Consider the following 23,333-nt stretch of genomic DNA (forward strand, 5'->3'; position numbering starts at 1 on the left):
TCAGTGAAGACACTTGCCAGGTGGCCAGAGCAAGCTCGCAGTACACGTCCTGGTAATCGGTCTGGCCCTGCGGCCTTGTGAATGTTGACCTATTTAAAAGGTCTTACTCACATTGGCTGCGGAGAGCGCGATCACACAGTCTTCCGGTACAGTTGGTGTTCTCATACATGTTTCAGTGTTATTTGCCCCAAAGCGAGCATAGAAGTAGTTTAGCTCGTCTGGTAGGCTTGTGTAACTGGGCAGCTCTCGGCTGTGCTTCCCTTTCTAGTCTGTAATGGTTTGCAAGCCCTGCCACATCCAACGAGAGTCAGAGCCGGTGTAGTATGAATCGATCTTAGTCCTGTATTGACGCGTTGCCTGTTTGGTGGTTCGTCAGAGGGCATAGCGGGATTTCTTATAAGCTTCCGGGTTAGAGTCCCACTCCTTGAAAGTGGCAGCTCTAGCCTTTAGCTCAGTGCGGATGTTGCCTGTAATCCATGGCTTCTGGTTGGGGTATGTACGTGCAGTCACTGTGGGGACGAGGTCATCGATGCACTTATTGAGGAAGCCAATGACTGATGCGGCGTACTCCATTGGCCATGTGATGTGGTGTATTCCATACTCCAATGCCATTGGAAGAATCCCGGAACTATTCCAGTCTGTGCTGCAAAACAGTCCTGAAGCTTAGCATCTACTTCATCTGACCACTTTTTTATTGACCGAGTCACTGGAGCTTCCTGCTTTCATTTTTTATGGAAGCAGGAATCAGGAGGATAGCATTATGGTCAGCTTTGCCAAATGGAGGGCGAGGGAGAGCTTTGTATGCATCTGTGTGTGGAGTGAAGGTGGTCCAGAGTTTTTTTTTATTTGGTTGCACATTTAACATGCTGATAGAAATTTGGTAAAACGGATTTAAGTTTCCCTGGATTAATGTCCCCGGCTACTAGGCGCGCCGCCTCTGGGTGAGTGTTTCCTTGTTTGCTTATGGCGGAACACAGCTATTTCACTGCTGTCTTAGTGGCAGCCTCTGACTGTGGTGCTATGTCAGCTTTGCCAAATGGAGGGCGAGGGAGAGCTTTGAATGCGTCTCTGTGTGTGGAGTGAAGGTGGTCCAGAGTTTTTTTTAAATTTTTTACGAAAAATACAGATGAAAACTCTCTAGGTAGGTAGTGTGGTCTACAGTTTATCATGAGATACTCTACCTCAGGTGAGCAATAGCTTGAGACTTCCTTAGATATCTTGCACCAGCTGTTATTTACAAAAAATACACAGTGCACCGCCCCTTGTCTTACCAGACGCCGCTGTTCTATCCTGCCGGTACAGCGTATAACCAGCTAGCTGTATGCTGATGTTGTTGTCATTCAGCTACGACTCCGTGAAGCATTAGATATTAGTTTTGAATGTCCCTTTGGTAGTTTAATCTTGCGCGTAGGCCATCTATTTTATTCTCCAAAGATTGCACGTTTGCTAGCAGAATGGAAGGAAGTGGGGGTTTATTCGATCGCCTACAGTGGCTTTCGAAAGTATTCACCCCCTGTGGCATTTTTCCTATTTTGTTGCCTTATAACCTGGAATCAAAATACATTTTTTTGGGGGGGTTTGTATCTTTTTATTTACACATCTTCTGGCCACTCTTCCGTAAAGCCCAGCTCTGTGGAGAGTACGGCTTAAAGTGGTCCTATGGACAGATACTCCAATCTCCACTGTGGAGCTTTGCAGCTCCTTCAGGGTTATCTTTGGTCTCTTTGTTGCCTCTCTGATTAATGCCCTCCTTGCCTGTGAGATTTGGTGGGCGGCCCTCTCTTGGCAGGTTTTTGTGGTGCTATATTCCTTCCATTTTTTTTTTTTTTTTCCATTTTTTAATAATGGATTTAATGGTGCTCCGTGGGATGTTCAAAGTTTCTGATATTTTGTTTATAACCCAACCCTGATCTGTACTTCTCCACAACTTTGTCCCTGACCTGTTTGGAGAGCTCCTTGGTCTTCATGGTACTGCTTGATTGGTGGTGCCCCTTGCTTAGTGGTGTTGCAGACTCTGGGGCCTTTCAGAACAGGTGTATATATACTGAGATCATGTGACAGATCATGTGACACTTAGATTGCGCACAGGTGGACTAATTATGTGACTCTGAAGGTAATTGGTTGCACCAGATCTTATTTAGGGGCTTCATAGCAAAGAGGGTGAATACATACGCTCGCACCACTTTTCAGTTTTGAATTTTTTTGAATTTATTGAAAAAAGTTATTTTTAAAATTTTACTTTACCAATTTGGACTATTCTGTTTATGTCCAGTACATGAAATCCAAATTAAAATCAATTTAAATTACAGGTTGTAATGGAACAAAATAGGAAAAAAGCCAAGGGGATGACTACTGTTGCAAGGCACTGTAAGAATTCTCAGAAGGCAGCCCGCCCTTTGCCCCCTTTTTCTCCGCCTCCTCTTCACGCAAATCACGGGGATCTGGGCCTGTTCCCGAGAAAGCAGTATATTGTTCACGTTGGGCTCGTCAGACTCGTTAAAGGGAAAAAAGGATTCTGCCAGTCCGTGGTGAGTAATCGCAGTTATTTTTGGTCATAGAAGCAACATTATGTACAAAAAAAGTTTTAAAAATAAGTTACAAAAAGCGCAAATAAACAAATAAAAAAAAACACAATCGGTTGGGGACAAGTAAAACGTCTGCCTTCTTCTTCGGCGCCATTATTACTTCATGAATATGTTCATGGAAAATGTGTGTGTGTATATATATATATATATATATATATATATATATATATATATATATATATATATATATATATATATATATATATATATATATATATATATATATATATATACATACACACAATTTTCTAAGAGTATTATTATATTACTGATGGATTAACTGTGACTTTTCAGATCACCCAGCAGTGCTATTTGCAGAATTAGCTCCAGGTAAATGGTGCAATTCTTCAGCCATTCCTGGACCTGTGACCAAAAACAAGCTACATATGGACACTACCAAAACAAATGATCTAATGAGTATCTCTTCGCAGCAGAATCTGCAGAGCTGGGATAGTTGTGTCTCCCATGTGCAGTACATAACATTCTACTGTTTTGTATAATATATATATTTTTTAAACTGTACATTTTGAATCCGGCTTCATTTTGTGCATCAGCTCATAAACCATGTGCCATGGAATCGGTACATTGAAAATCTCTTGCCAACTATTTTGCAGTCTGTATGGCATAGCGGTACATTTTTTGGTCCTTAAATTAAACTGGTATACTTTTTTATTCATCACAATTTTTCTTTAAAACCTGTTACGGATAAGTGAGACGTCTGCGTCCCACCTAACCAACAGGAAATGGAAATGTGCAACGCCAAATGCTAATAGTACTCGCTAAAACTCAAACTTTCATTAAAACACACATGCAAGGTACTGAATTAAAGCTACACTCGTTGTGAATCTAGCCAACAAGTCAGATTTTTAAAATGCTTTTCGGCGAAAGCATGAGAAGCTATTATCTGATAGCATGCAACACCCCAAAATACCTGAAGGGGACGTAAACAAAATAATTAGCATAGCCGGCGCTACACAAAACGCAGAAATAAAATATAAAACATTCATTACCTTTGACAAGCTTCTTTGTTGGCACTCCTATATGTCCCATAAACATCACAATTGGGTCTTTTTCCGTCCATGTATAACCAAAATGTCCATTTATGAAGCCCGTCTGATCCAGGAAAAAACTGTTTTACATAACGCAACGTCATTTTTTAAAATTAACAAAGTTGCCTATAAACTTTGACAAAACACTTCAAACTACTTTTGTAATCCAACTTTAGGTATTAGTAAATGTTAATAATCGATCAAATTGATCGCGGGGCGATGTGTATTCAATAGCTCCACGTCTTGAAATGATGGTCGATAATTCTCTCTTCCAAAACATCCTGTCGTGTACCGGATGAAATCAAGTGTCTCTTCTTCGTTTGACCAAGGAATAACTTCAAGGAAATTGCCAAGACTGGCGACATCGTGTGGAAGCTGTAGGACTTGTAAACTGGGAGGTATATATTTTCGCAGGCCATAGACAAAACATCCAACTGGCGGATTGATCTTTTTTTGGGGGGTGAACAGTTTTCCTTGGGGTTTCGCATGTTAAACACGTCCTGTTATAGTCACAGACATCATTTAACCAGTTTTAGAAACTTCAGAGTGTTTTCTATCCACACATACTAATCATATTTAATTATTATTATCTGCCACAACTACAAGGTCCGATAGAAATTCAGGGAAATCAGTGAGGCACGCTATATATGGCCCAGGAGGCCTGTAAACAGTAGCTATAAAAAGTGATTGAGTAGGCTGCATAGATTTCATGACTAGAAGCTCAAAAGACAAAAACGCTGTTGTTTTTTTTTGTAAATTGAAATTTGCCATCGTAACGTTAGCAACAACTCTGCCTTTGCGGGATGCACGGGGGATATGGTCACTAGTGTAACCAGGAGGAGAAGCCTAATTTAACACAGAAAATTCATCAGGCTTAAGCCTTGTTTCAGTCAGGCCAATCACATCATGCTCTTCAACCGATCGCTACCTGCACCTACCCGCCTGTCCAACATCACTACTCTGGACTTAGAATACGTGGACAACTACAAATACTTAGGTGTCTGGTTAGACTGTAAACTCTCCTTCCAGACCCATATCAAACATCTCCAATCCAAAGTTAAATCTAGAATTGGCTTCCTATTTCGCAACAAAGCATCCTTCACTCATGCTGCCAAACATACCCTTGTAAAACTGACCATCCTACCAATCCTTGACTTTGGCGATGTCATTTACAAAATAGCCTCCAATACCCTACTCAACAAATTGGATGCAGTCTATCACAGTGCAATCCGTTTTGTCACCAAAGCCCCATATACTACCCACCATTGCGACCTGTACGCTCTCGTTGGCTGGCCCTCGCTTCATACTCGTCGCCAAACCCACTGGCTCCATGTCATCTACAAGACCCTGCTAGGTAAAGTCCCCCCTTATCTCAGCTCGCTGGTCACCATTGCATCTCCCACCTGTAGCACACGCTCCAGCAGGTATATCTCACTAGTCACCCCCAAAACCAATTCTTTCTTTGGCCGCCTCTCCTTCCAGTTCTCTGCTGCCAATGACTGGAACGAACTACAAAAATCTCTGAAACTGGAAACACTTATCTCCCTCACTAGCTTTAAGCACCAACTGTCAGAGCAGCTCACAGATTACTGCACCTGTACATAGCCCACCTATAATTTAGCCCAAACAACTACCTCTTACCCTACTGTATTTTATTTATTTATTTATTTATTTTGCTCCTTTGCACCCCATTATTTTTATTTCTACTTTGCACATTCTCCCATTGCAAATCTACCATTCCAGTGTTTTACTTGCTATATTGTATTTACTTTGCCACCATGGCCGTTTTGCCTTTACCTCCCTTATCTCACCTCATTTGCTCACATCGTATATAGACTTGTTTATACTGTATTATTGACTGTATGTTTGTTTTACTCCATGTGTAACTCTGTGTTGTTGTATGTGTCGAACTGCTTTGCTTTATCTTGGCCAGGTCGCAATTGTAAATGAGAACTTCTTCTCAACTAGCCTACCTGGTTAAATAAAGGTGTTCTCAACTTGCCTACCTGGTTAAATAAAGGTGTTCTCAACTGGCCTACCTGGTTAAATAAAGGTGTTCTCAACTAGCCTACCTGGTTAAATAAAGGTGTTCTCAACTGGCCTACCTGGTTAAATAAAGGTGTTCTCAACTGGCCTACCTGGTTAAATAAAGGTGTTCTCAACTGGCCTACCTGGTTAAATAAAGGTGTTCTCAACTGGCCTACCTGGTTAAATAAAGGTGTTCTCAACTGGCCTACCTGGTTAAATAAAGGTGTTCTCAACTGGCCTACCTGGTTAAATAAAGGTGTTCTCAACTGGCCTACCTGGTTAAATAAAGATGTTCTCAACTGGCCTACCTGGTTAAATAAAGGTGTTCTCAACTGGCCTACCTGGTTAAATAAAGGTGTTCTCAACTGGCCTACCTGGTTAAATAAAGATGTTCTCAACTGGCCTACCTGGTTAAATAAAGGTGTTCTCAACTAGCCTACCTGGTTAAATAAAGGTGTTCTCAACTAGCCTACCTGGTTAAATAAAGGTGTTCTCAACTAGCCTACCTGGTTAAATAAAGGTGTTCTCAACTGGCCTACCTGGTTAAATAAAGGTGAAAAAAAAGATATATATATGCATATACTATATTCCTGGCATGAGTAGCAGGACTTTGAAATTTTGCGCGATTTTTAACAAAATGTTGAAAGTATAGTCCCGAGCTCTAAGAGGTTTTAACCAATCTTGGTCTTTAATGCAGGTCTGACAGACAAGCTCCTTACTTTCTCGCCCTTCCACTTAATGCTGCAATTACTTGGTTGTAATCTTGGATAGAGCAGACATTTCCGTATATTTTTGTTAGCTGCATGTGTGACAACTCAACCAATACTATTTATGATATAATTTAGAAAGATTATATTGTCCCCCCCATCCCAAAATAATGTTTTTTCATCCATTTGAGTTTAACCAGAATATATGTGCCTTATTTTCTGGTGGATTAAACTGATATTACAACAAACTTTTAACTTTCTTGTTTATCTTTCACTATCTTCTAATAAAGCTATGGTTGTGTTGTGTTGTGTTTGTTTCCTGGTCGTGGTTCTTACCCTGTGGTTCTCTCACCACCTGCCTGGCGCTGTGTGTGAGCACCCCGTCAGTCCACTCCCTAGTGTCCATGTCTATGTGACCCAGCAGCTGCTGGCGGGGCATGGCTTTAGGGTTCACTGTATACTGCTTCACCTAAACACAACATGACAGCATTCAGGACAGGCAGGGACAAAGTCAGTGGTCAGTGGCTGAATCTTAATGACATAATTTTTTTGTATTTTACCAACTTTTTCTCCACAATTTAGATCTTGACTCATCACTGCAACTCCCCAACAGGCTCGGGAGGCGAAGTTCCAGTCATGCGTCCTCCGAAACATGATCAACCAAACCACACTTCTTAACACCCGCCCGCTTAACCCGGAAGCCAGCCGCACCAATGTTCAACTGACGAGCGGGGTCAGCCTGCAGGCACCCGGCCTGCCACAAGGAGTCGCTAGAGCGCGATGAGCCATGTAAAGCCCCCTCTCCCCCGGCTAAAGCCCCCCCCCCACCCCCACCCCAACCCAGACGACGCTGGGCCAACTGTGCGCTGCCCTATGCGTCCAACCCTCCCATCCAACCCTCCATCCATCCATACATCCCTCCATCAATCTAACCCGATCACGGCCAGTTGTGATAGAGTGCCTTAGACCGCTGAGCCATTCTTGAGGCCACTCAAATTACATTCTATTAGTAGTTGGAATGTTACATGAATAAAACACGAATATGATTATGATTAATGATAACTAGGGTGCAGAGCCGTGGGAGTGTAACAATAAAAGGATAGTGATTATCATGATTAATCAGGTGTGTACTCACCACCCTGCCTGTCCTGCCCAGGGCGGCACGCAGCATCCTCCACAGAGTAGATTTACCTGCCCCGCTGGGACCTACGATCACCACTCCCATACGCTGTCTCAACTGCTCACACAGCTCCAGAGCCTTCTTCATCTACAGAGAAAAACGACTTTATCCATCCCTCCAACCCTACATCCCTCCAACCCTACATCCCTCCAACCCTACATCCCTCCAACCCTATATCCAGCCAACCCTACATCCAGCCAACCCTACATCCAGCCAACCCTACATCCAGCCAACCCTACATCCAGCCAACCCTCCATCCATCTAACCCTCCATCCATCTAACCCTCCATCCATCTAACCCTCCATCCATCTAACCCTCCATCCCTCCATCCATCTAACCCTCTATCCCTCCATCCATAAAACCCTACATCCCTCCATCCTTCCAACCCTCCATCCTTCCAACCCTCCATCCATCCAACCCTCCATCCATCTAACCCTCCATCCATCTAACCCTCCATCCATCTAACCCTCCATCCATCTAACCATCAATCCCTCCATCCATCCCTACATCCCTCCATCAATCTAACCCTCAATCCCTCCATCCATCCAACCCTCCATCCATCCATCCAACCCTCCATCCATCCAACCCTACATCCCTCCATCAATCTAACCCTCAATCCCTCCATCCATCCATCCCTACATCCCTCCATCAACCTAACCCTCAATCCCTCCATCCATCCATCCCTCCATCAATCTAACCATCAATCCCTCCATCCATCCCTACATCCCTCCATCAATCTAACCCTCAATCCCTCCATCCATCCCTACATCAATCTAACCCTCAATCCCTCCATCCATCCCTACATCCCTCCATCAATCTAACCCTCAATCCCTCCATCCATCCAACCCTACATCCCTCCATCAATCTAACCCTCAATCCATCCAACCCTCCCTCCCTCCTTTCTTCTATCCTCTTGACTAAACAGCTCATATAACTCCAGACCAGAGCTTTCATTATTTATGGGGAGTGCCCCACAAACACACGGCCACAGTCACCCACCTGGCTGGGTATGAGTTCGAGGTGTGCCTCCTCGTAGACGGCCTGCAGTGCGTGGCTGAGGGTCTGATCCTCCACGTCAGTAAAACCCACCCCAGGGAACACATCTTGGACCAAGGCATCAAACCTGCTGCTGTCTGCAAATGTCAGCTTGGACATGGTGTTCAACCTTAGTGCCTGCACCACCAGAACACTCTCCTTGACTGGGGAACACAGAGATAACGAAGGGGGGGGGGGGGGGGGGGTACACCGAGATAGAGAGGGAGGGGGACAGAGATAGACTTTAATGAAGACAACTTCTCCATCCTGGAAGGGGAAATCAATCATTTCCAGACTCAGGGACATGTACTAATATGTGGTGACCTAAAAGTCTGACACCCTCAGCACACAGGGGAACAAACACCTACCTGGAGGTGACAGCATTCCCTGCCCCATTCGCCCCCCTAGACACAACTATGACAACATAACCAACAAAAACGGGTCACAACTCCTGCAGCTCTGTCGTACGCTGGGTATGTACATAGTCAATGGTATGCTTCGAGGGGACTCCTATGGTAGGTACACCTATAGCTCATCTCTTGGCAGTAGTACTGTAGACTACTTTATCACTGACCTCAGCCCAGAGTCTCTCAGAGTGTTCACAGTCAGCCCACTGACACCCCTATCAGACCACAGCAAAATCACAGTCTACTTGAACAGAGTAATACTCAATCATGAGGCATCAAAGCCAAAGGAACTGAGTGACATTAAGAAATGTTGTAGATTGAAGGAATGCAGTGTGGAATCTACCAGAAAACAATTAGGCAACAACAAATTCAATCCCTTCAATACAATTTCCTGGGTAAAACGTTCCACTGTAATAGTGAAGGTGTAGACTTGGAAGTAGAAAACCTAAACAGTATATTTGACCTCTCAGCTTCCCTATCAAATCAAAAAATCTCAAATAGAAAACCGAAGAAAATGAACAACAATGACAAATGGTTTCATGAAGAATGCAAAAATCTAAGAAAGAAATTGAGAAACCTGTCCAACCAAAAACATAGAGACCCAGAAAACCTGAGACTACACCTTCACTATGGTGAATCCCTAAAACAATACAGAAATACACTACGGAAAAAGATACCCGCTAATTATCAAAATCCAGAAAAGAGCCGTTAAATTCCCCAACCACCTAAAAGGAAGTGATTCCCAAACCTTCCATAACAAAGTCATCACCTACAGAGAGATGAACCTGGAGAAGAGTCCCCTAAGCAAGCTGGTCCTGGGGCTCTGTTCACAAACACACACCATAGAGCCCCAGGACAGCAACACAAATCAGACCCAACCAAATCATGAGAAAATAAAAAAAGATAATTCTTTCCAATATGTCAAGTAATTAACAAAAAAACAGAGAAAACTAGAATGCTATTTGGCCCTAAACAGAGAGTACACAGTGGCAGAATACCTGACCACTGTGACTAACCCAAAATTAAGGAAAGCTTTAACTATGGACAGACTTAGTGAGCATAACCTTGCTATTGAGAAAGGCCGCCGTAGGCAGACATGGCTCTCAAGAGAAGACAGGCTATGTGCTCACTGCCCACAAAATGAGGTGGAAACTGAGCTGCACTTCCTAACCTCCTGCCAAATGTATGACCATATTAGTAACATATTTCCCCCAGATTACACAGATCCACAAAGCACTCGAAAACAAATCCAATTTTGATAAACTCCCATATCTACTGGGTGAAATACCAGTGTGACATCACAGCAGCAAGATTTGTGACCTGTTGCCACAAGAAAAGGGCAACCAGTGAAGAACACACACCCTTGTAAATACAACCCATATTTATGCTAATTTATTTCCCCTTTTGTACTTTAACTATTTGCAAATCTTTACAACACTGTATATATACATAATATGACATTTGTAATGTCTTTATTATTTTGGAACTTCTGTGAGTGTAATGTTTACTGTTCACTTTTGTATATTATCTACCTCACTTGCTTTGGTAATGTTAACACATGTTTCCCATGCCAATAAATCCCCTTGAATTGATAGAGGGGGAACACCGAGATAGAGGGGGAGGGGGAACACAGAGAGAGGGGGTGAAGGGAAAACACAGAGATAGAGGGGTTGGAGGGGGAACACAGAGATAGAGGGGTTGGAGGGGGAACACAGAGATAGAGGGGTTGGAGGGGGAACACAGAGATAGAGGGGTTGGAGGGGGAACACAGAGATAGAAGGGTTGGAGGGGGAACACAGAGATAGAGGGGTTGGAGGGGGAACACAGAGATAGAGGGGTTGGAGGGGGAACACAGAGATAGAAGGGTTGGAGGGGGAACACAGAGATAGAGGGGTTGGAGGGGGAATACAGAGATAGAGGGGTTGGAGGGGGAACACAGATATAGAGGGGTTGGAGGGGGAACACAGAGATAGAGGGGTTGGAGGGGGAACACAGAGATAGAGGGGTTGGAGGGGGAACACAGAGATAGAGGGGTTGGAGGGGGAACACAGAGATAGAGGGAGGGGCAGAGAGGGGATATAGGGAAGAGAGTTCATTTGTATAAAAATTAACTTGTTTCTTTGTTATTCTGCTACTAGCTACATCAGCAACTTTATACATGTGCTAATTACGACCCGTGTCATGATTTAGAGTTCATCAATACTGTTGTTCTCCTCTCTAGAGCTGCTGGCACGAGAGACACAGAAGCAGGGCTGCTTTCACTGGAACATTTGGCCTGACAATAGAGGGAAGGGAGCAAACAGAGAAAGCCCCAGGGACAAATGTACTGTCTGACAAATAGAGTAAACGAGAGAGAGCGAGAGCGAGAGACAGATAGAGAGCGAGAGAGAGAAAGAGAGAGAGAGAGAGAGAGAGAGAGATTCAAAGAGAAAGGCAGAGAGGGAGACAGAGCGATCAACCAGGGATCAGAGAGATATGGACAGCCAGGCATCAGGGGGAGGCAGGGAAAGGTCAAAGAGAGGGGGAAAGAGAGAGGAAGAGGCAAAGAGGGAAGAGGGGAGAGAGGGATGGGGATGAAAACAACTCAGCTAAGACCAGTGTTTGAGAAAAAGGACAGAGAGAGGAGAGAGAGCCCAAAAGCTGAGATAGGGGGTATTCGGATATAAATAAAATAAAATATTAGAGAGTTTTTTGGGGGGTGGGGAGTAAGTGTCAGTTTAGGAGCCTTACTCTTGTTCTTGGCCTCACTCCTCTGATGCAGCAGTCTGCCACAGCCTCTCAGCACCGTCTTCAGAGCCCTCAGACCCCAGTCATAGTGTTGCTGGGGGGTCAACAGCTCTCTACACAGTACATACATAAATACATACTGTAGATACATACACACCCAGTCACAAAACATAGCCCTACAAACAGATACAGAGACCTATTAACAGGATAGTGACAGATTTTAGCCACCAAGCCCCTTTTCTAGTCAGATCAACTCATGGATACCGTCTGTATGTTTGCATGCGGTTGGAAGAAAGTTGACGGCACACACAGACATAAACATGTTATCCAGGAGTTTAGGAGTCTCTGGGGAAGTGGAAAAGGGGATGATTAGTTGCCAAAAAGTTGCACTATCACTTTGGAATAGACACAAAGACACACCTGGCGAGGTTGAAGATGGCGACCAGCTTGCGTCCCAGTATCTCTCCGTCTTTGAAGCCCTCTGAGTAGAGGATGACCTCAGCAATGAGCTCGTTGTCTGGTCGGGACATAGCCACGGGCCTGAACAGCTGCTTCAGGTTGTCAGGCAGCTTCTGTCTCCCTCCATAACCCTTCCCAGCTGGATTCAATGTTATAAACACCCCTGAGTTAGGGTCCAACTCCACCTGACAGACACAGAGACAGAGACAGAGACATAGAGACAGAGAGACAGAGACAGAGAGAAAAGGCAGCAATAGTTTTAAAAACCAGTGTGCAAAATACCATACAAGTTTCTGCGTGCAAGAATGACAAAGTGACTGTGTGACTAAGTGTGTGGTCACCTCCTTGCCCAGCAGCTCACAGCTGGTCCTGTGGTTCTTCAGTGAGTTCTGGATGGCCTGTATCTGCATGGACACTGCAGACAGCACAGCCTCCTCCAGGCGGTTGAACTCATCAAAGCAGCCCCACGCTCCACACTTCACCAGCCCCACAAAGATACGCCCCATGGACTTCACATCTATACCCTGTAACACACCATTCATTCATTTACTTTATTTATCCATCCATCCTGTATTTATCTATCTATACTTTATTCATTTATTTATCCATCCATCCTGTATTTATCTATCTATACTTTATTCATTTATTTATTCATCCTTTATTTATTTATCCATCCTGTCTTGAAATTAGCTAATTTATTTTCCCAAAAATAAAATTCACTGTTACATTTCTGAGTTTTACTAACGTGTCTGTTTGTGCATGCGTGTGTGTGTGTGTGTGTGTGTGTGTGTGTGTGTGTGTGTGTGCATTCGTCACGTGTGACTGCGTGTGTGTGTTTACCTCATCACAGTTGAAGACCAGTACTTGTCTTCCGAACAGGCCCCCCAGGGCTTTGACTGACTCAGTCTTGCCGGTGCCGGCAGGGCCGTAGGGGTTTCCTCCCAAACCCATCATCATGGCCTGGGTCAGGGTCAGATAACACTTATCAGTCAGGGGGGTGTGGACCAGCTTAGACGCATTACCCTGGGAGAGATAGAGAGAGGAGGGGATGGAGGGATGAAGAGAGTGACAGGGAGAGAGAGGGAGAGGGGATGACTGTGTTGAGGCAGACTCTGCAGAGAGACTGCAGAACACACAGTGTAGCAGGGCTAATGGAGTCATTCAGAGGTGTCCTCATCTCTGGGTGAAGGTCTCCCTCTAGTGGTGCAGTACTGTACAGCGCTGTAGTTTAACTAGTTTAACTGTTGCCTGGTACTGAAGTGTGTAGAAATCTAATTTAGACGTGTACAGGTGTGTGTAGATGAAGTGGTAAAGTAGCAGTCAAAAGTTTGGACACACCTACTCATTCAAGGGTTTTTCTTTATTTTTACTATATTCTACATTTGAGATTCTTTAAAGTAGCCACCCTTTGCCATGATGACAGGCTTTGCAAACACTTGGCATTCTCTCAACCAGCTTCACCTGGAATGCTTTTCCAACAGTCTGGTTGGAGTTCCCACATATGCTGAGCACTTGTTGGCTGATTTTTCTTCACTCTGCTGTCCAACTCATCCCAAACCATCTGAATTGAGTTGAGGTTGGGTGATTGTGGAGGCCAGGTCATCCATCTGTACATAGCCCATCCAACCACCTACCTACCTCATCCCCATATTTGTTTTTCTGCTCTTTTGCACACCAGTATTTCTACTTGCACATCATCATCTGCCAAGATATCACTCCAGTGTAAATTGCTAAATTGTAATTACTTCACCACTATTGGCCTATTTATTGCCTTACCTCCTTACTTCATTTGCATGCACTGTATACAGATTTTCTAGTGTGTTATTGGCTTGTTTATTGTTTATTCCATGTGTAACTCTGTGTTGTTTTTGTCACACTGCTTTGCTTTATCTTGACCAGGTCACAGTTGTAAATGAGAACTTGTTCTCAACTGGCCTACCTGGTTAAATAAAGGAGAAATAAATCATGTAAAATCTGATGCAGCACACCATCACTCTCCTTCTTGGTCAAATATCCCTTACACAGCCTGGAGGTGTGTGTTGGGTCATTGTCCTGTTGAAAAACAAATGATAGACCCACTAAGCGCAAACCAGATGGGATGGCGTATCACTACAGAATGCTGTTGTAGCCATGCTGGTTAAGTGTGCCTTGAATTCTAAATAAATCACTGGCAGTGTCACCAGCAAAGCACCCCCACACCATCACACCTCCTCCTCCATGCTTCACGGTGGGAACCACACATGCGGAGATCATCTGTTCACCTACTCTGTCTCTCACAAAGACACGGTGGTTGGAACCTAATATCTGAAATGTGGATTCATCAGACCAAAGAACAGATTTCCACCAGTCTAATGTCCATTGCTCGTGTTTCTTGGCCCAAGCAAGTCTCTTCTTCTGATTGGTTTCCTCTAGTAGTGGTTTCTTTGCAGCAATTCGACCATGAATGCCTGATTCACACAGTCTGCTCTGAACAGTTGATAATGAGATGTGTCTGTTACTTGAACTCTGTGAAGCATTTATTTGAGCTGCAATTTCTGAGGCTGGTAACTAATGAAGTTCTCCTCTGCAGCAGAGGTAACTCTGGGTCTTCCTTTCCTTTGGCAGTCCTCATGAGAGACAGCATCATCATAGCGCACAATGGTTTTTGAGACTGTACTTGAAGAAACTTTCAAAGTTCTTGAAATGTTCCATATTGACGGACCTTCATGTCTTAAAGTAATGATGGACTGTCATTTCTCTTTGCTTATTTGAGCTGTTCTTGCCATATTATCAACTTGGTCTTTTACCAAATAGGGCTATCTTCTGTATACCACCCCTACCTTGTCACAACACAACTGATTGGCTAAGGCGCATTAAGAAGGAAAGAAATTCCACAAATCAACAAATTAACACCTGTTAATTGAAATGCATTCCAGGTGACTACCTCAAGAAGCTGGTTGAGAGAATGCCAAAAGTGTGCAAAGCTGTAATCAAGGCAGAGGTGGCTACTTTGAACAATCTCAAATCTCAAATATATTTGAATTTGTTTTAACACTTTTTACTACATGATTCCATATGTGTTATTTCATAGTTTTGAGTCTTCACTATTATTCTACAATGTAGAAAATAGTAAAAAAATAAAAGTAAAAGCTTGAATGAGTAGAGTTGTCCAAACGTTTGACTGGTACTGTATATCTGTGCAGAGGTTTTTGTACCTGGTACTCGTATGTGTAGCTGAAGTGAGCGTCAACCATCTGTATGGAGCAGCATTTGTCGTTGTTGAGATAGAAACGGAGCTGTTTCCTCCAGGCCCAGGAGTCAGGGCTGCTCACCCCCGCCTCACACAGCTGCTTCACCACACTGATGTTATGGATGATGTCCAGGATCAGAGCCTTCAGCTTCAGCTGCAACACACTTGACTCTATGGGGGAGAAGAATACTATCAGCACAGACCCTGTCTCTCAAAATGGCTCACTATTACCAATATAGTGCACAGATTCTGATCAGAGCTATGTAGGTCCAGTCTTTCATGCTCAGGCCATGTGGTTGTTGATAATGCTAACGGTATTGATAAGATCATTTTAGATATGTCCCTCGTCATGTCTCCCCCAGGACTGCATCTAATGCTTAGGCATTAGTGCTGTGAGCAGAGCTTTGTGGCCTCTCAGTCAGAGCTTCTCCCCCCCAGCCGGTCCCCACATCACCGTGACCTCTCCCTCAGTCAGAGCTCCCACCCCCCCCAGCCGGGCCCCACATCACCGGGGCTCTCCCTCAGTCAGAGAGCTTCTCCTCCCCAGCCGGGAGGGGAGGAGAGACACACACATGTACTGGTTATCTGGCCTCTTTAGCCTGGGGAGCTGGGGAGAGACACACACATGTACTGGTTAACCTTTATTGAACTTGGCAAGTCAGTTAAGAACAAATTCTTATTTACAATGACGGCCTAGGAACAGGGGGTTAACTGCCTTGTTCAGGGGCCTTGTTCGGTTACTGGCCCAACGCTCTAACCACTAGGCTACCGCTCCCAAATGAGCCACTGTAACAACAAGAAACCACACAGAGACCTGTGTTTCCCGTCTCCTCAGAGCTGGTGTCTACGCTGGTGTAGTGCTCTAGCTTAGCGGTGAGCTCCACCTCCAGCTGCTGCAGACTGCTGTTTCTCAGACCACTCTCCACCTCCTCAGTGAACTGGATCTGCTCTGCCAAGCACAGGATCTATACCCGGAGACAACAAGAGTCACACAGGAGTCAGACAGGAGTTGCACAGGATCTACACCAGGAGATACAGGAGTCAATCAGAAGTCGATTAGGAGTCAGACAGGAGTTACACAGGATCTACATCAGGAGGTACAGGAGTCAGACAGATATTACACAGGATCTATACCCGGAGACAACAAGAGTCACACAGGAGTCAGACAGATATTACACAGGAGTCAATAAGGAGTCAGACAGATATTACACAGGCTCTGGACCAGGATATACAGGAGTCAGACAGGAATCAATCAGGAGTCAGACAGAAATTACACAGGCTCTGGACCAGGATATACAGGAGTCAGACAGGAATCAATCAGGAGTCAGACAGAAATTACACAGGAGTCAGACAGATATTACACAGGAGTCAATAAGGAGTCAGACAGATATTACACAGGCTCTGGACCAGGATATACAGGAGTCAGACAGGAATCAATCAGGAGTCAGACAGAAATTACACAGGAGTCAGACAGATATTACACAGGAGTCAATAAGGAGTCAGACAGATATTACACAGGCTCTGGACCAGGATATACAGGAGTCAGACAGGAATCAATCAGGAGTCAGACAGAAATTACACAGGCTCTGGACCAGGATATACAGGAGTCAGACAGAAATTACACAGGCTCTGGACCAGGAGATACAAGAATCAGACAGATATTATACAGGGGTCAATCAGGGGTCGATTAGATGTCAGACAGGAGTTACACAGGATCTACACCAGGAGACACAGGAGTCAGAAAGGAGTCAGACTGGAGTTACACAGGATCTACATCAGGAGACACAGGAGTCAGACAGGAGTCAATCAGGAGTCAGACTGGAGTTACAAAGGATCTACATCAGGAGACACAGGAGTCAGAAAGGAGTCAATCAGGAGTCAGACAGGAGTAATACTGGAATTATAATGGACTCATACATGAGTCAATCAGGAGTAATACTGGAGTTATACAGGATCTTACATCAGGAGAAACATGAGTCAGACATGAGTCAGACATGAGTCAGACATGAGTTATACTGGAGTCAGACCGGACTCATACATGAGTCAATCAGAAGTTGATTAGGTGTCAGACAGGAGTTAAAGGATTTACACCAGGAGATACAGAAGTCAGACAGGAGTAATACTGGAAATATACTGGACTCTAGAGGTCGACCGATTAATTAGGGCCGATTTCAAGTTTGGGCCGCCTGGCTCATTGCGAACTAATTTGCCAGACTTTTACGTAATTATGACATAACATTGAAGGTTGTGCAATGTAACAAGAATATTTAGACTTAGGGATGCCACCCGTTAGATATAATACGGAACGGTATACGGAACGGTTCCGTATTTCACTGAAAGAATAAATGTTTTATTTTCTAAATGATAGTTTCAGGATTTGAACATATTAATGACCTAAGGCTTGTATTTCTGTGTGTTATTATGTTATAATTAAGTCTATGATTTGATAGAGCAGTCTGACTGAGAGGTGGTAGGCACCAGCAGGCTCGTAAACATTCATTCAAACAGCACTTTCGTGCGTTTTCCAGCAGCTCTTCACTGTGCTTCAAGCATTGAGCTGTTTATGACTTCAAGCCTATCAACTCCTGAGATTAGGCTGGTGTAACCGAAGTGAAATGGCTAGCTAGTTAGCGGGGTGCGCGCTAATAGCGTTTCAAACATCACTCGCTCTGAGACTTGGAGTGGTTGTTCCCTTTGCTCTGCATGGGTAACGCTGCTTCGAGGGTGGCTGTTGTAGTCGTGTTCCTGGTTCGAGCCCAGGGAGGAGCGAGGAGAGGGATGGAAGCTATACTGTTACACTGGCAATACTAAAGTGCCTATAAGAACATCCAATAGTCAAAGGTATATGAAATACAAATGGTATAGAGAGAAATAGTCCTATAAATACTATAATAACTACAACCTAAACCCTCTTACCTTGGAATATTGAAGTCTCATGTTAAAAGGAACCACCAACTTTCATATGTTCTCATGTTCTGAGCAAGGAACTTAAACGTTAGCTATTTTACATGTCACATATTGCACTTTCTTCTCCAAAACTTAGTTTTTGCAATATTTAAAACAAATTGAACATGTTTCATTATTTATTTGAGGCTACATTTATTTGTATTGATGTATTATATTAAGTTAAAATAAGTGTTCATTCATTATTGTTGTAATTGTCATTATTACAAATAAATAAAATACTAAATAAAATACTAAAATAGTCCGATTAATCAGTATCAGCTTTTTTTGGTCCTCCAATAATTGGTATCGGTATCGGCGTTGAAAAATCATAAATCGGTCGAACTCTACTGGACTCATACATGAGTCAAACAGGAGTCAGACAGAAATTACACAGGCTCTACAACAGAAGATACAGGAGTCAGACAGGAGTCAATCAGGAGTCGATTACAAGTCAGACAGAAATTACACAGGCTCTACAACAGAAGATACAGGAGTCAGACAGGAGTCAATCAGGAGTCGATTACAAGTCAGACAGAAATTACACAGGCTCTACAACAGAAGATACAGGAGTCAGACAGGAGTCAATCAGGAGTCGATTACAAGTCAGACAGAAATTACACAGGCTCTACAACAGAAGATACAGGAGTCAGACAGGAGTCAATCAGGAGTCGATTACAAGTCAGACAGAAATTACACAGGCTCTACAACAGAAGATACAGGAGTCAGACAGGAGTCGATTACAAGTCAGACAGAAATTACATAGACTCCACACCAGGAGATACAAGAATCAGACACATATTATACAGGAGTCAATCAGGGGTCGATTAGATGTCGACAGGAGTTACACCAGGAGACACAGGAGTCAGAAGGGAGTCAGACAGGAGCCGATTAGGAATCAGACAGGAGTTACACGGGATTTACACCAGGAAACACAGGAGTCAGACAGGGGATTTACAGGACTTATACATGAGTCAATCAGGATTCAATCAGGACTCATACATGAGTCAATCAGGAGTCAGACTGGAGTTATGCATGAGTTTGACAGGTGTTATACTGGAGTCAGACAGGAATCAGATAGGAGTCAGACAGGAGTTATACTGGTGTTATACATGAGTCAGACAGGAGTTATACTGGAGTTATACTGGAGTCAGACCGGACTCATACATGAGTCAATCAAGAGTCAGACCGGAGTCAGACCTGAGTCAATCTGGAGTCAGACATGAGTCAGACATGAGTCAGACATGAGTCAGACATGAGTCAGACATGAGTCAGACATGAGTCAGACAGGAGTCAGACAGTTACACCAGTTATTCTGGAGTCAGACAGGAGTTACACCAGAGTTATACTGGGGTCAGACATGAGTTACACCAGTTAGACTGGAGTCAGACAGGAGTTACACCAGTTAGACTGGAGTCAGACAGGAGTTACACCAGTTAGACTGGAGTCAGACAGGAGTTACACCAGTTAGACTGGAGTCAGATAGGAGTTACACCAGTTATACTGGAGTCAGACAGGAGTTACACCAGTCATACTGGAGTCAGACAGGAGTTACACCAGTTATTCTGGAGTCAGACAGGAGTTACACCAGTTATTCTGGTGTCAGACAGGAGTTACACCAGAGTTATACTGGAGTCAGACAGGAGTTACACCAGAGTTATACTGGAGTCAGACAGGAGTTACACCAGTTATACTGGAGTCAGACAGGAGTTACACCAGTTATACTGGAGTCAGACAGGAGTTACACCAGGTATACTGGAGTCAGACAGGAGTTACACCAGAGTTATACTGGAGTCAGACAGGAGTTACACCAGAGTTATACTGGAGTCAGACAGGAGTTACACCAGAGTTATACTGGAGTCAGACAGGAGTTACACCAGTTATACTGGAGTCAGACAGGAGTTACACCAGTTATACTGGAGTCAGACAGGAGTTACACCAGAGTTATACTGGAGTCAGACAGGAGTTACACCAGAGTTATACTGGAGTCAGACAGGAGTTACACCAGAGTTATACTGGAGTCAGACAGGAGTTACACCAGTTATACTGGAGTCAGACAGGAGTTACACCAGTTATACTGGAGTCAGACAGGAGTTACACCAGGTATACTGGAGTCAGACAGGAGTTACACCAGGTATACTGGAGTCAGACAGGAGTTACACCAGTTATTCTGGAGTCAGACAGGAGTTACACCAGTTATTCTGGAGTCAGACAGGAGTTACACCAGAGTTATACTGGAGTCAGACAGGAGTTACACCAGTTATACTGGAGTCAGACAGGAGTTACACCAGTTATACTGGAGTCAGACAGGAGTTACACCAGAGTTATACTGGAGTCAGACAGGAGTTACACCAGTTATACTGGAGTCAGACAGGAGTTACACCAGTTATACTGGAGTCAGACAGGAGTTACACCAGTTATACTGGAGTCAGACAGGAGTTACACCAGAGTTATACTGGAGTCAGACAGGAGTTACACCAGTTATACTGGAGTCAGACAGGAGTTACACCAGAGTTATACTGGAGTCAGACAGGAGTTACACCAGTAATACTGGAGTCAGACAGGAGTTACACCAGAGTTATACTGGAGTCAGACAGGAGTTACACCAGTTATACTGGAGTCAGACAGGAGTTACACCAGTTATACTGGAGTCAGACAGGAGTTACACCAGGTATACTGGAGTCAGACAGGAGTTACACCAGTTATTCTGGAGTCAGACAGGAGTTACACCAGTTATTCTGGAGTCAGACAGGAGTTACACCAGAGTTATACTGGAGTCAGACAGGAGTTACACCAGAGTTATACTGGAGTCAGACAGGAGTTACACCAGAGTTATACTGGAGTCAGACAGGAGTTACACCAGAGTTATACTGGAGTCAGACAGGAGTTACACCAGTTATACTGGAGTCAGACAGGAGTTACACCAGTTATACTGGAGTCAGACAGGAGTTACACCAGTTATACTGGAGTCAGACAGGAGTTACACCAGAGTTATACTGGAGTCAGACAGGAGTTACACCAGAGTTATACTGGAGTCAGACAGGAGTCACACCAGGTATACTGGAGTCAGACAGGAGTTACACCAGGTATACTGGAGTCAGACAGGAGTTACACCAGAGTTATACTGGAGTCAGACAGGAGTTACACCAGTTATACTGGAGTCAGACAGGAGTTACACCAGTTATACTGGAGTCAGACAGGAGTTACACCAGTTATACTGGAGTCAGACCGGAGTTACACCAGAGTTATACTGGAGTCAGACAGGAGTTACACCAGTTATACTGGAGTCAGACAGGAGTTACACCAGTTATACTGGAGTCAGACAGGAGTTACACCAGTTATACTGGAGTCAGACAGGAGTTACACCAGGTATACTGGAGTCAGACAGGAGTTACACCAGTTATACTGGAGTCAGACCGGACTCATACATTAGTCAATCTGGACAGGAGTCAGACAGGATTCAGACAATAGCTATACAAGAGTCAGACAGGAGTCAGACTGGAGTCAGAAAGGAGAAACACAATAAGAGAAGAGTCGGACAGCATCAATGAGTAATGAATCGTACCTGAGAGGGGTAGCGGGACGGGTCCACCTGTCCTTTCCTCCCCGCTGACACACACTCATACAGCAGCTGCTTCAGAGTCTCCTTCATCTCAGCAGACAGCTCACCCAGCCACACCTGGAAAACACACACGTTATTAAGGAGCTATATAATTGAGGTGTGTGTAATAATCGAGTTGTGTGATTCAGGTACCCCCTACCCTCTACCCCATGCCCTTTGACCTCTCCAATCTCCTACCTCTACGCTGTTGGAGATACGTATGAGGTTCCTGAGGGCCACCACCTCTCCCTCTAGAGAACGCATGGCCACGATGTGCTGGCAGTCCCCGTCAAAGTCCACACTGTCGATGCCTACAGAGAACACAGTTATATCCGCTGTCATTACAGACACATGAGTTTCACCAGGGGACAGCTTCTTTAGTTGTTACTGTAATGACCTTGGGATTTGGGTGTGAGCTTGTGTGGGTGTGGGTGTAGGTGTGTACCAGCAAACAGCTTCTTGAGGTGTGACTGTATCACGGTGGGGTTGGTGGCCTGGCCCAGAATCTCCAGCAGGTCATCATCTCCAATGAAGTAGAACCGCGGGAAGGCAGAGCGCTTCTCCTACAGAGGACAGACACTTCTACACTGAGTGTACAAAAACATTAAGAACACCTGCTATTTCCATGACAGACTGACCAGGTGAATCCAGGTGAAAGCTATGACCCCTTATTGATGTCACTTGTTAAAACCTCTTCAATCAGTGTAGATGAAGGGGAGGTGACACGTTAAAGAAGGATTTTTAAGCCTTGAGACAATCGAGACATGTATTGTGTATGTGTGCATTTGATTTAAGTGCCTTTGAACAGAGTATGGTAGTAGGTGCCAGGCCAGGTTTGAGTCAAGAACTGCAACGCAGCTGGGCTTTTCACGCTCAACAGTTTCCCATGTGTAATAAGAATGGTCCACCACCCAAAGGACATCCAGACAACTTGACACAACTGTGGGAAGCATTGGAGTCAACATGGGCCAGCATCCCTGTGGAATGCTTTCAACACCTTGTAGAGTCCATGCCCCGACAAACTGAGGAAGTTCTGAGGGCAAAGGGGGTGCAACTCAATATTAGGAAGGTGTTAATGTTTTGCACACTCAGTGTATGTTTCATTTTTCTATGATTAGTGAGGACATATAACATCCATCTTTGGACTAGTACTGACTGACAGATCAATTGAAGTACAGATGTACTGATCTCTGGTTGGTAGTTGATCGTTCAGTACCTCTAGGAACTCGTTGAGTGATTTCTGGCAACGCTGGAGCTGGTCTAAGATGGTAATGAGGGAGTTTCTGATGCCAGCCCGAGAGCTCAGAGACGTCACCCTGTTGTCTCTCTGGACATCAGACAAAATGGACCTGACAAACACACACAGCTTAGAAACACACACAG

General features: G+C 44.3%; 1 protein-coding gene across 4 annotated transcripts in view; it reads right to left on the reverse strand.

The window, feature by feature from the left end:
* dync2h1 (dynein cytoplasmic 2 heavy chain 1) overlaps positions 1 to 23,333 on the reverse strand; it is a 230,996-nt gene that overhangs the window by 183,504 nt on the left and 24,159 nt on the right. For all 4 annotated transcript variants that reach the window (XM_090218892.1, XM_036961599.2, XM_036961601.2 and 1 more), the window contains exons 28-40: positions 23,167 to 23,299; positions 22,396 to 22,513; positions 22,149 to 22,261; positions 21,915 to 22,028; positions 16,221 to 16,371; positions 15,372 to 15,577; positions 13,018 to 13,200; positions 12,519 to 12,701; positions 12,139 to 12,362; positions 11,722 to 11,831; positions 8,549 to 8,748; positions 7,505 to 7,636; positions 6,706 to 6,838 (exon numbers count right to left, since the gene is read on the reverse strand). In XM_090218892.1, coding sequence (XP_090075018.1) covers positions 6,706 to 6,838; positions 7,505 to 7,636; positions 8,549 to 8,748; positions 11,722 to 11,831; positions 12,139 to 12,362; positions 12,519 to 12,701; positions 13,018 to 13,200; positions 15,372 to 15,577; positions 16,221 to 16,371; positions 21,915 to 22,028; positions 22,149 to 22,261; positions 22,396 to 22,513; positions 23,167 to 23,299 — 2,000 coding nt within the window. The remainder of the gene's footprint in view (positions 1 to 6,705; positions 6,839 to 7,504; positions 7,637 to 8,548; positions 8,749 to 11,721; positions 11,832 to 12,138; positions 12,363 to 12,518; positions 12,702 to 13,017; positions 13,201 to 15,371; positions 15,578 to 16,220; positions 16,372 to 21,914; positions 22,029 to 22,148; positions 22,262 to 22,395; positions 22,514 to 23,166; positions 23,300 to 23,333) is intronic.

The sequence above is a fragment of the Oncorhynchus mykiss genome, chromosome 24, assembly GCF_057628025.1.
Source record: "Oncorhynchus mykiss isolate SJ-2025 chromosome 24, ASM5762802v1, whole genome shotgun sequence".
NCBI classification, from domain to species: Eukaryota; Metazoa; Chordata; class Actinopteri; order Salmoniformes; family Salmonidae; genus Oncorhynchus; species Oncorhynchus mykiss.